The sequence below is a fragment of the Dreissena polymorpha genome, chromosome 1, assembly GCF_020536995.1.
Source record: "Dreissena polymorpha isolate Duluth1 chromosome 1, UMN_Dpol_1.0, whole genome shotgun sequence".
NCBI lineage: Eukaryota > Metazoa > Mollusca > Bivalvia > Myida > Dreissenidae > Dreissena > Dreissena polymorpha.
In genome coordinates this window covers 10,483,900-10,498,239 of record NC_068355.1, presented here as the reverse complement: position 1 = coordinate 10,498,239, position 14,340 = coordinate 10,483,900, and the positions used below count along the sequence as shown (strand labels likewise).

Genomic DNA, 14,340 nt, shown 5'->3' with positions numbered 1-14,340 from the left:
TACTGTGTAAAGGTATTGATAAGAATCCATTAAAATATTTAAAATCTTACCTATCAAGGGACATTGTAAATAAAAATAGCATAAATCGTTTCTTAATACATGGTAGATTGGTCATATCTCTTACAGATAAAACAGTATTGTTTCAGCTAGAACAAAAAGAGTGTAACCATAATAGGGTGTCAAACAAATAGAGTGTAACCATAATAGGGTGTCAAACAAGTGGAGTGTAACCATAATATGGTGTCAAACAAATAGACATGCTTAATTGTGTAAATGTAACCTTGTTCACAGAATGAAAAATACACAGTGGGTAACTACACATATAAAATTATAATTATTATTTTTAGCATAAATATCGCTGTTGATTTTTAGGCTCTCCCAAAATTTATTTTGGGGGGAGCATTATAGTCGCCCCTTCGTCTGTCAGTGCGTGTGTGTGTCTGTCTGTCCCTCCGTGCACAATTTTTGTCTGGGCGATTTCTCAGCAACTAATGACCGGAATTCAATGAAACTTTATGGGAAGCTTCACTACCAAGAGATGTGCATATTATCAGCGGGTTCTGGTCGGATGATTTTTCACAGAGTTATGGCCCTTTGAAATTTTCTATAAAAAAATTCTTGTTCCCCCAACTACTGTGCCCTCAAGACGTTTCCTTTTAACTGAATATATAGTGCAATATTGTGACAAAAAAACCTTTGGGGAGCATCACCCGTCTCAGACGGTTTCTTGTTTACCAATAATTTGCCACAACTAGTGTCCCTGTTCTCTTAATTTTTATTAAGATAATTCACCATTTTCTCTGAATCTCCTTTTGAAACATAATTCAAACAAATTAATGGCACTTCTTTTTTTATTTTTGTGAAAATAAGACTAGGCCAAAGTCACTGCTCACTCACCTGATAGTTGTAGCCGGGGGCAACCATATCCCGGTATAACATGCTGTCGGTCTGGTGGTACAGATTAGCCACCTCCATTTTATTGTCACCTGACATTTTTATCTGTTTGATGTTGAGTATTTCCAAACAAGAATTTGCTTTTCTTTGTACTACCACTGATTTTCTTTAATTACAAGTCTATTTAAAAAAACAAATTGTTCCATCTAAAATGTTAATTCAGTAAATGAGTTTATTAACCTAATTTGAGGAGTTTGTGAAGGGAATATTTCATGCATTCTGTATTGTGTACACATAACTAGTGTTTACTCAAGTCCATTAAAATCTGTACGAAAATATTAATAAATAAGCAAAGACAATATGATAAAAATATGCTTTTAAATAATTTTCTTTAAACAAACATTCGGCTTAGATATATCCTTCGTCAGTTAAGTAAGGAAGATCCTTTCATTAACATGTTCACATTTATAATTAAAATATATTAAAAAAAAATAAATTCCTCCGAAATTACTGAAAAAAAACATAATCATGTATTGAAATTACTTCGGCCAGACAATTAGAATGAAAGTCTTTTGTTTTTAATGAATGAAATTAATGATCTATGAAATGGGCATAATAAATCTTTCTTCTGACAAGGCAGTTTGAATTTCCAAAGTTTGTTTACATTTCGATTGTGCGTTGTTGAATGCAAAGGTATTACTTTCACTGTTGAGAAAATCAATAGGTTTGCATGTATCTTATGAACATGATGATGATAATAATGATAATGATGGTATTGGATGTAGCAGTGGTGGAAGTATTATTGATGATGATGATGATGATGATGATGATGATGATGATGATGATGATGATGATGATGATGATTTTGATGATGATGATGATGTTTATGCTGCTGCTGATGATGATGATGAGGAGGAGGATGAGAAGGTTGATATTGATATTTGGATGTTATTTTTAGTATGACCAAGGAAAGACGGAGATCAGACGACGTGAAAACCGGTGCCTTCTCAGCTTCCCGGTCATGTCCAAAGAATACGAGGGACATTACGAGTGCAAGATCACCATTGGGGATTCTGTGACAATGTGTGACCTCACATGTGATGGTAATAAGTTGTTGTTTTTTTAAATATGAATTTCCAGTGTGCATTTTAAAGTCAGTATTTATGTTTTTGCATATAAGATGTTTTAATATAAATTACCTCATTTTTTGTTTACTTTAAAGTGTATGTATTTGTCCAGCATTATTTAATTTTTTTGCTGTATGTTGAATAAAAAAAAATCTTAATTGGAATAAGTGATTGTGCATTTCTTGATTTTTCTCAAGTAATTTTGCCTGTCCTTTATTGAAGAGCCTGAATGGGAATTCATGAAGAAACTCGAGGACATTGAGGGTATGGAGCGTCAGAAGGCAACCTTTGAGTGTGATGTCAGTGACCCTGAGGCAGAGGTCACATGGTGGAGGGATGAAAAAGTAGGTCAAAGGTCACTGACCTTTTTTCGCAAAATCCCTTTGGGCACAAATATTTCACGTCAGATGATACTTTAATACCATGCCTAGAATCTAGTGTGATACCTGCCAGTTATGCAGAGCAGACAGATGTTAAGTTTGTTAGGGCTTTTCTAATGCAGCTTGTAGGATTAAGGTCAAGGTCATAGTTTATTTTTATGCCTCCGGTAGGGTGGCATATAGCAGTTGAACTGTCCGTCAGTCAGTGTGTCTGTCCGTCCGTCCGAAAAAAAAACTTTAACGTTGGCCATAACTTTTGCAGTATTCAAGATAGAAACTTGATATTTGGCATGCATGTGTATCTCATGGAGCTGCACATTTTGAGTGGTAAAATTTCCAGGTTAACATCATCCTTCAAGGTCTAGGGTCGAAAAAACTAAGTCAAGGGAAGTAATAAGCTTTAAATGGACATAGTTATCTGACCTGCCCACGTATAAGTTTTTGTTAAATAAATAAAAGCGGCGCAGTAGGCGGCATTGTGTTTCTGACAAACACATTGTGGTAAAAGGTCAAGGTCAAGGTCATCCTTTACGGTCTACAGTAAAAAATACAGATTTAAGGGAAGCAATAAACTTTAAAAAGGGAGAAAATTATTCAATATTGAACATAGCCACTTTATATATTTGGCATGCATGTGTATCTCATGGAGCTGCACATTTTGAGTGGTGAATCTACAGTCACGGTAGTGGCTTTTAATTATTTGCTACTAAAAATAGAGATTTGTTACAGACAATTATTTTCAAGGGAAGTAATTTATATAATTATAAATCTCATATTATATATTTCCTTACCAAGAATTGAAGTTCTTTTCACAGTTACTGTACAGATTTATTATTTTGATTATTTATAACCCAAATGATAGATTTTTCAATTATTTTTTAAATTATATAATTATAATTTCTTTGATGTTCATTACATACCTGTGGACTTATGTCCATAGATACATGATCAACTCTGGCTATGATCTCATTTAAACCACAGGCCTTGGTTGTCAGTGATGTCTGACATGGTCATAATTGACTGTGAGACCCCCCCCCCCCCCCGGTTGGATTGGACAAAATTCAAGGGAAGTAATAACCTTTAAAGGGAGATGATTTCAATACCTGCCAAATGATGGTAAATAGAAATTTAATTTCAATGCGGCGCAGTAGGGGGCATTGTGTTTCTGACAAACACATCTCTTGTTGGCACCTGAAATTTATGTCTGCTTCTGAATTGACACTAATGTGCTTCAATAGGTAAATGGAAGCTACTGTAGCCTATAGTTTTGTTGCATTAATTTTACGCTTTCCCACACATAAGCAAAGTGAAAATGCCTTTTGCAACCAGCATAAAAACAAAACAGCCTGCGAGTTATGTGTTCAGGTTTTATGCTGTATGCTGCTCATCAGTAAGTAAGGGTTGGAAATGAAGCCTTTAAAACTTGACTGAAGTAAGAAAGGTTTTTAATTAAATGTGACTTTCTAAGGGACAACAAATTCATAAAAATACGTATTTAAGTGGTAAAGGTTTAAATTGTGTTATGGAAACTTATGGAAACTTTAAAGTCTCGTGTCAAGGACAGGTTACTTCTCTGTATGTGATCCCTAAGAATTGTAAACAAAGTGGTGTCAATGTTTTCCAGCAGTTTTAATTAAATATGGCATGAGAATTTAACACAGTTAATGATATATCACAGGTTTGATGTGGTAATTTTATCACGCTGATGTTAACATTCTGTACCTTTGATTGAACAAAACCTGTACCTGCTTGTGTATGAATATATTATATGAATACTTTTAATAAAGTCAGAATATATTGAGAAAACATCGATTCAAAAAGGGTTGTTTATTATTATCATTAAAGCTCATTTGTTCATTCTCAATTAACATTTGTGTGAACAAGGAAAATATTCTTAAGAATGTCTGGGGTATTTGTATTATGGTACTATATACTTACATTTTCTATAATGATTTAATTTTGATAATTGGTCCTTTGATGATAATATAAGATGCATGCAAAATTCAAGAAAATCCATGATTTTAAAATATGTGTAAAACTTGTATTCACCTACCTTTGGTGAATGGGTGCTGTTTTAGTAAAAGTTAAATAATGCCCTATGAAATTAATTAACAAATATATATAATTTGTTGCATGTAATTGTTTATATAGTAGTAAATTGTACCCAGTATTTGTCCCCATAACTATATGGATGAACATAACAACTTCTGTTTTTTTATTTTGTAGACATTAGGCCACTCCAAATTGATTTGTTGGTCTACGGATTTTTTTTTTTTAAAGTTGAAGAGGCGAGCGAAAAAAAAAAAAATTTTTTTTTTTGAGACAGGAAAACTTTCGAGCGAGCGAAGAGCGAAGAATAAAAAAAAAATCACATTTAGATAGAAAAATATTGCATTAACAAGAGATACAGGTTTATACAGCTATAGTTTACATTCAAATCAATTCTTATACAAAGAAAAGAATGTATGTACAAACAAGCAATAATATATCTATGAGTTGCATACTTTTCAAATAAAAATGCACTAACAGGCCCGTAGCCAGGGTTTTGAAAGGGGGGTGCAAACTTTCCCATCAACAATTATATTGAGCAGCGAAGGGGGTATGTGCAGGAAGGGATGTCCCCCTCCTGCAATTTGAGGGTTTTGGGGTTCTCCCCCTAGAAAATTTTAAAAATGAAACCTAAACTCCTGTATTCTGGTGACGTTTTATCTGTATTATCTTAAACTGAAGTCATAGAGCATTTTTATATGAAATTTAACTTTCATTGACCATACTCAGTGACTGATCGACATGAATATGATATAACATACATGTATTCTCCACTACCGTTTTTCAATAACCACGTTTTCGATCAGTCACGGAAATACATCATTTTACGGTGTTTAACCCGACACTAATATGCGCGCACACTTTGTTTACATATGCAACAACACATTTATAGAATGTAAAATCAACACTAAGAACGGTAAAAAATATCATTATTTAATGGAATCTTGATAACATTGATGTGTTTTACCATTCCAAACTTCTACCATTCATAAATCGAGCTAATTACATGAAAATATTTGACTTTTTCAAAATAATTGTTTGTCCGCTACCATGGATAGTACCAGAGGTCTAGCATTGCTCTGAACGTTCTCAAATTGTATTGTACAACAGACACTGATTAACAAAACTGGGTCTTCGCTAAGCTGCATCAATACTAAACAGAAATCAAAATATTAAAACTGGTTAATTTTATTTTGTTAAACTAGTAGTTTTAACAAATTAGTTCTGTTTTATAAACGAATTTGAGAAACATATATCAATTAAGGCTTTATAAAGACCCTATAACCACAAACTACTGGCCCTGTGGTCTTAAAGTCCTTAACAATGTATACCAGGACGTTGAAGAAAAAATATGTTATTATTTGCCAATAATGCTCAAGATCCGTCACAGTTAAAGGACATTAAATGTTCACGTCCACCTGATCATATGTTATAATGTTTAAAATTCATTACAAGATAAGTATTGATGCAAAGCATCAAAGGGCGTCGGGAATTTCAGTGTAAAAGGCACTCAATGAAGTTACATGGAACGATTTTTTTCTACTTTAAATATTAATATATTGGCCGATTATTTTAAACAAAATAGAAAAAGATACTGGTATAACCATTATCTATGATTTTGTGTTGTAACCCATTTCATAGTTCATTTTATTTACATTGGTTTCCTTTTTTTTACTGGCGTCCGTGTGCAGTTTTTTCATTAATGGAACAGAACTGTGTAGGTTTTAAAAGATCTGCTTCATCTTGTAAGCGTAATTTCATATTTTTCTCAACTTCAAGGGGAGATGATACTCAACTTATTCTTACGTTGCTCATTTACGATAGGGGTTGAGTACTCATTGTTATGAAAACACTGTAAAAGTTTTAATGTGTTTACGAACCCCCCCCCCCCCCCACACCCTCTCACACATATATTTCATGGGCATAATAAGAGCAAAAATGGTTACAATAAAACAGCATATTTATTTAAACTTAAATGTCTACATCAAAACAAAAAGTTAACATAGAACACAAATAAAATAATTTGATTCTACTGGAGCTCGAACCTTGGACCTCTCACATGTGAAGTGAGCGTGCAACCACTACACAACGGAACCGCTTGAAAATTCACCTTCTTAATAAGATATTAATAAGTGACTGTAGTGTAACAGTTATCAATAAAGTAATCATTCTATACATAGATGGTGACGTCACTACGTTATTGTCAGTATAAGACCGGTGTGTACATAATGATAAAGCAATAAACCGTGTAATCGCTGTCGTCTTGTAAAATTGAGGAAAATACGCGTTAACCAAAACTCGAACAGCAAAAGTCTGCGCTATTGTTAGAAAAACCACAAAATAAATATATTTTGATTATGTTTTGTTTTTATACAAAACCAGAAAGTTTCACCGGTTGGCGTATTTGCCCAGTCCCTGTGATCTTTTATTATTGCCCAGTCCCTTTGATCAGTTATTAATTAAAAGAATTAGCGTTGCATTATTGGCAATAAATGTTGTAGTAAATGTAATAGGCACAAATGCAGTACTTATTTACACTAATTTACACAAAAAATCACCACTATGCAAGATATTCTGACAACAAAAATATATACATTGATCCGTAAAATAACTTCTCCCATACGCGAAAAAAAAACCTATTACATACTAGTCGCCGCACTTCAGTGCGACGCCAATAACAACTGTTAAGAGTAGGACATATTTCCCAGTGTCAAGTTTGACATAATTGTAACATTGTGAAAAGTTCTGTGTGTGGAGCAGAACAGATGCCATTAAGTGTTGGCACGGACTCTAGATGAGTCAATATACGCTCCGTGGTGTTGGTAAAATAAAAAAAAATACATTGCTTTGTAGATATGATTTGTTTTCTTGTCATTCAACAAAAAAAATATATCCTGTCTGGGGCATATCTGATATTTTTGCTGGAAAACCCTTTAGGGGATCCAAAAATGGTTGTACGGGGATATAGCAAAAATATAACGCAGTCTGTCGAAAATGCTGTGCACAATATGTAAATTAATTGTTACAAATCATGGTATAATGCAAAATTATTAACCAGTGACTCATTAGTCTTCGGCAATAGTCGACAGGGTTTCCTTTGATTTCAGTCATTTTCGGAAGCTGGCATAACATTCCGTAAATAATCATCTAAAATGTATTTTCTTTTGTTTAAGATTATTTTTTCAAGTTAATCAAATCGTTTTTTCCAGCCATAAAGATCATTGTCGAAAAAGATTATTAGACTCGGATTTCAACCCACAATACGTAGGCTTCATCATTATGTTATGATATCTATTACAGTTATAGCTTTAACGGACATTAATGACAAAAGTTACAAAACAATCATTTAGTATCATATATCTATAAATAAGTATAGATTTTATACGGATTAGATTGCCAGTTTTATAATTTTGCATTGTACAGAAAACACATATCTATTTATTTAAATATTATCGTGGATATGGCTTCATCGAGAAATGAATTATGTGGCGACCTGTCGGTTGCATATTGAATACAACATTATTGTAACGCTTAAATACGAAGACTCACTGTGTTCCTGAAAAGTATAAATAACCTTGTTTGTGTCATTAAGTTGGGTGCAACTTATAGTACAATTTTTGTTTAATCGTCAAAAAACATTGGGTACGAACGCACCCAACCCATCCCCCCTGGCTACGGGTATTACTAAAATTACGTTTCAGCACTTAAACTTTAAAATGTAGAACACAAGTCTAAAGCTAGTGTTTTCATATCAGGAATAGCATTACTTGTAAGTTTTAATTAAACATTTTCTAATGCAATTAGTAAAATAACGTTTATATTTTTATATTGAATAACTCTTCCATGAAGATTCTGCGCTGTTATATGAATTTGCAGCCGTTAAAGCTTCCGATATGATTTCATGTCGGAACGATGCTACAGCAAATTGACGTTAAACGATATGAGGTCGATGTATATCGACCTCATATTTATAGGAGTAAGTTTGCATATGACCTTTGACCACGAAATATAACATCATTGAAGTAAGGGACACATGTCTACCTACTGCTGCTTATATTTGTTAGAAGTTTTCAAAAGTGAAATCTGTGAAAAGGTATACCATGTTGCAACCTGTGAAAAGGTATACCATGTTGCAATAGCACTTGAAGAGGGACAATCATCAAAATGATAATGACAGTCGGACAAAGGCCATGCATATAATCCATTGTCGATACCTTATTTTAAAAGGGGCATATCGATGGCTAGTACGGTATTGTATTTTTCTGAAATAAATTTATACATTACAAAAAACTTTTTTGATGTTTCTAACATACATGGACCTAGCTGAAAAACATGTTCCGTCATCCATGTATTATAATACTTCTAAAACATTGTCCCTGTGACTCTTTTAGAACCAGCCTTTAATGATTTTATGTTGTTTTTTTCACTTAAAATTGTGTCATAGGAAAAATGTGCCTACATATAGGGAAATACCGTCCATATGCCCATATAATGAAGAAAATGCATAAAAAAACTTACGTCATGTTTCCCGATGCTGTTACAAATTGAACATGCTTCAACGGTATCTGCTGATAGTTGCATGTTCGAACATGAACAAACACATTCAAATAAGTCACAGAACGAAGCAGATGTGTTTATATTTATAAGGGTTGGCTGCAGCAACTTTGCACCGCAATTTGTTAAAACGGTCACGCAGGAAGCCATTTTTCTGGTCGTCTCGATCGAATTTTCGAGCGACTACAGTTTTCGATTAAAAAGGTTACAAAACACTATATTTAGCATTCATATTCAGCGTCAAAATCGTTTCTGCGAGATTGCTTTTTTTTTTTTTACAAATTAAAAAAATACACATGCGCTATGGTTACAGAAGGACACAAAAATGAGTGTGAGTGGTAATTTTTTTTATATTTTTTTCATTTTGAAAAAGTATGTGCGGCAAATCCGACGACCAACAAATCAATTTGGAGTGGCCTTAGACAATATTTATTTGGTACTTATTTGTAGTTTAAATATTTTAGAGAAAGACTGTCACATTGTTTGTGGTAAGAGTCAATGAAAATGGTAAGAGAAAGTACAGAATGCCGTACTCAATTATTTCATTAATGGGTGCAGAGTCAGTAGAAAAGAGTTCATAACTTATTTTCATTTTTCCGTTCTGTTTTTCTTTCTTTCCAATCTAGGGCACTGGACAGTGTGATACGGTAAACATTTGCCAAAATCGCTCACGCATAAATCTTTCATTGTCTCACCATTTCAGTTTTTAAGAAATTCTAGCAATAAAAAATGCTGCCTGCCATTGAACATTGATTTTATTTTATTTTAAATTACTATTATTTTATTATCTTTTATATATTACATTTATTATTATTATTATTATATTTTTTTATATAAATGTTCCTGTCAGCCATGCATTATTATTTTAACCAGCCTTTTATACTTGTTCATTGTTTTTACTTTTATTTTTAATACGTTAATACATGTCAGTGCCTTACCATACTATGTTTACTCCAACTTTATGTTGAAACCTAGCATTTCTAATTTAATTACATAAATTCTTGTAAAAAAATGCTTTTTCCAGTTTTAAACCATGTGCTATTTAATATTTTATATTTTAAGTAATAATTCTCGTTGTATGATAAATGTTCTTAATAATTCAAACAACTTGTTTTTCTCTTAAACTTGGCCTTTCTTAGAGTATTTTAAGGAAAAACTTTTAATTCAGTTTAAATGTTCATCAAATACCATTATTTTGTGTCCTGTTCTTGTAGAATATCCTAAAATGAATTATATAGTCCACAGACTTTATTTTATTTGTGCACATAACAAATCACATCACTTGATAAATATTCAACAATTCATGCTTATGTTTGGCAATTTTATCCATTTAGATTTTCCTTGCAATATACCTGAGCTAAAAAGTTATTCAACCATAACAACATAAAGTGGTAAAAAATTTCATTTTTTATTATTTTTTCAATACAAAAAGGTAGGATATCTATTTTTAAAAATCTGGTAAACTATTAACACAAGTTTTGTTAAACTATTAACATAAATTCTGTTAAACTATTAACATAAATTCTGGTAAACTATTTACTTAAATTCTGGTAATCTTTTAACATAATTATGAGGTGGCTGCTTTTTGCGAAAACTTTTAAGTACAGGAAAATAGCAAGGCAAGTCAAAAAATGGATTTTGGGGTGAATACTTATTAAAAATTGCATGGATAATTCACACAAATTTTTTTATTTTATATCTTTGTGTTAAGATTTTAAAATTTAATATTAGAAGTTGTTTGAACAAGTTTAAAAATGTTTTCAGGTGCATGTTTATTTTCTCTTTTGCTTTTTGAAAATAGAAAAAAGTGGTTGGGTAGAGTTAATCAGGAATTTGCTTTTCTATCAATCTTAATAAGTTTGTTGAATTGCAAATCAAGTTTTTAGAAAGAATGGTTAATGTTTTGACTGCAAAAAAAAAAAAATTGAATTCTGAAATCAATGTTTTGAATTCTCAAAGCAATATTTTGAATTGCAGTTTAACATTTTTGACTGGACTGAATATCAGTGGTTTGGACTTTTATAATTATTTGGTTTCAAAAATAAATATTGTCCACTGCAATTCTACGTTTGAATAGGAAATAATGCATGTAAATAAACCAACCATGAACACTAATAAAAGAGCATTTTATCAGAAAATGAGCAGTCAAAAGGAAATTGTGTGCCGATAGAACACAAATTATTCCTCCTGTGAATGTGTTATATGGGATTAATATTTCCATTTTCTGAAAACTAAAAACGCTACATTTCTTACCAGGAATTGAAAGTTGGTGGCAAATACGAGTTTGTAAAAGACAACTTCAAGCGTCGACTCATTGTCAAGAACTGCAGCAACCGTGATGAAGGTGTATACGCATGTAAGCTTCAGAATAAGGAAACCTCAGCAAAACTCTTCATTGAACGTAAGTATATGTTGAAGGAAGTAAAAGATTTGTATTCTTGTATTTGTGTGTGTAGATTATGTACATCTTCATCAAGGGGAGGCAATAAAGAATCAATAAGTCAAACATAATGCATACAAGCAGGCACATGGCTATAAACACTAGCAAATTTAATTAATCATTTGATCTGAAATACTTAATCAATCAAATCAATGTAAATATGATCCAAGCAATTTAATCGGTCAATATTTTAAGTTGAGACTAAAGTCAAGCTTACTGTAGTTTTGGGTAGAGTAGCTCCATAGCTGCAGCCAATCTTTGCTTCAATTTTAATCAGATTAATTTTTTAATTATAGAGTATCTTAAAGTAATTTACTGTTACCGGTATTTCAGCTGAGATCAAGTTTTTCAAGAAGCTTGAGGACAAGACCGAGAAGGAGAAGGGAACTCTGGCGCTTGACTGCAAGGCATCCAACCCCAACAACGCGCCTGTGACGTGGTTCAAGGATGGGAAACCATTGGAAAACGACGATACGTAAGTTGACGTGGGCTCAGAAAGATGTTCTCAATTGTTGATGTCAATCAAGCTCATCGAATACTAGTAGTCGGTTCATTTGTTTCTGGATTAAACTCAGATTAAACAAAAATTGTATGAATTTGTGCTGTAATTAGTAACTATATTTCCTTTTGCAATAAATTAATTAAAAAGGTAATCCTTAAATTTATTCTTTTTATAAATGGTATTTGTAACAGTTGTGATGTGTTTATTTTGTATATATGATACATTTGATAAATATAGTAATAATTTTAAATTACAATTAAACATTGTTATTTGCTTGAAGTTCTTAAGTATTTTTGTACATGTGTATTTATGCTATTTATGAATGGTTTTTGCAACGGATGTGATGTGTTTATTGTGTATATATGATAACTTCAATAAATATAGCAATAATTTTTAATTACAATTAAACATTGTTATTTGCTTGAAGTTCTTTAGTATTTTTTTTGTCACATAAAAAATATTAAATTACCCTTGTCTGGGTCATTTTATTATATACACATGTAAATGTTTCTTTTTTTTAAATTATTTTATACTTTAATGTATTTTATTGATCCCTCTTTCCTCTTATCACAGGCGAATTGAGATTTCAAGGAAGGGTGAGGTGATGAAGTTGATTGTCAAGAACCTGTCCGAGGCCGACGCCGGCGAGTACATGTGTCAGGTTGGAGAGAGACACACCAACTGTAAAGTCCTAGTGGAGGAACGTAAGTTATAGTTCCAACTGGCTCTTTTAAGAATATATTCATATTTATGAAAATAATGTGTAATTCATTTACAGTAAAGCGGTTTTAAAATCTTAGAAAATTTAAGTTAAAATTCTTTAAAAATTTGCTTCGATTTATACTTATATTTCTTGGAGAATAAAAAAGTTCTTTTGATAACCACTTAACACATTTAACAATAACTTCTATGTTTAACATGGAATAGGTAATGGGATATTATATATTTAATTATGTTTATTTTTCATTCAGTGCCCAAGCCACCTAAAGTAGATTTCAGCCAAGTGCCAAAAGAAGTTATCCTGAAGAAGGGAGAGAGACTGCAGTTGGATGTGCCATTTATAGGTTAGAATGCACTAACATACAATTTTGTGTGTGAATGCATTTTTTATGATTGTTACACATTTTTATGTCTTGTGGAGAAAACATATTTCTGTATTGAAAGTTTCAATACATCATCGTAAGTTATTTATGTTTGTTCATCACTTGCTTTGATTTTTTATACACGAAATAGTATGTTGCAGAATAACAAATTGCTTTGGAGCCATAACCGACTTACAATACGTCAAAAGCGTATTTTATTGATCTAGTTTGTTCAGAATTTGCAGAGACAAGTGACATAATGGAAAACAAAATCATCTTACAATAATAATTGTACAGAAAAGTATTGACAGACAACAGAAAGAAACAAGACTACTGGTACTTAAAAAAAAGTAATCTGAATCCATAAAAGAATCTATAAGCAATCAAAAACGTCAATGTTAATGTATAAAATAATGTGTAAAACTAAAGACAATCCTTTAAACCATCCCATAGGAACACCAAAACCTGCGGCAGAGTGGTCTCGTGACGGCCAGGTGATGTCAGACCAGGATACTGACATAGAGACAAAGGACAAGTCAACACACCTGTGTATACCCAGCGTTGTCAGGGGTGACACTGGTGAATACTGCGTCACACTCACTAACGAGGTCGGAACAGAGAAAGTACCAATCAACGTTATTGTCATGGGTATGTAGACAAACAAGACTTTGTCAGTAAGACAGGCGCAGTTCTTAATTTTAACATATCTAATATTTAAAATAGTAGAACTTAGAACAGTTTTGATATTTAACTCAATATGATGGCATTGCTATTAATATTTTCTCAAAGGCTTCCACTCAAATGTTTTGATTTGTTGTGTGAATGCAAAGTTTTTTAAACTTAATAAAAAAGATGCCAGCATTTAATATTAAGAACAATTTGACTTCTGTATTTAGACAAGCCCGGTCGCCCCAAGGGACCCCTGGACATTGTAGATGTTTACTCAGACCGCGCTGCGTTGCTATGGGATCGCCCTGATGATGACGGTGGCTCACCAATCACACACTATGTTGTCGAAATGCAGGAGACTGGAAAGGACTGGAAAAAGGTTCAGATGTTGGCTTACCTTAAATCATTATTTGTCTTGTTTTCTTATATTATTGTCCAAATATTCATTATTAAGGTCTTGGTTAATTAACAACGTAATTTAGCAGGATGATAAAATAGTATAGTGTCCGCTGGCTTCACGCATTATTTAATTTTGAATGCCTGTTCAGCTGTAGTATTTTATTACAACTAATTTTGTAGCAGAATTCTTAACAGAAATATTTTTTGAGTTATTACAATTTTGTCTGGTTGATTGTTTTGTCTG

General features: G+C 32.4%; 1 protein-coding gene across 1 annotated transcript in view; it reads left to right on the top strand.

Moving 5' to 3' along the window:
• The window catches only part of LOC127870931 (twitchin-like), a 229,367-nt gene that overhangs the window by 106,182 nt on the left and 108,845 nt on the right, over nt 1-14,340 (top strand). The window contains 9 exon segments of the mRNA XM_052413522.1: nt 1,853-1,997; nt 2,244-2,365; nt 9,631-9,651; nt 11,261-11,405; nt 11,778-11,919; nt 12,520-12,650; nt 12,918-13,010; nt 13,482-13,676; nt 13,925-14,076. Coding sequence (XP_052269482.1) covers nt 1,853-1,997; nt 2,244-2,365; nt 9,631-9,651; nt 11,261-11,405; nt 11,778-11,919; nt 12,520-12,650; nt 12,918-13,010; nt 13,482-13,676; nt 13,925-14,076 — 1,146 coding nt within the window.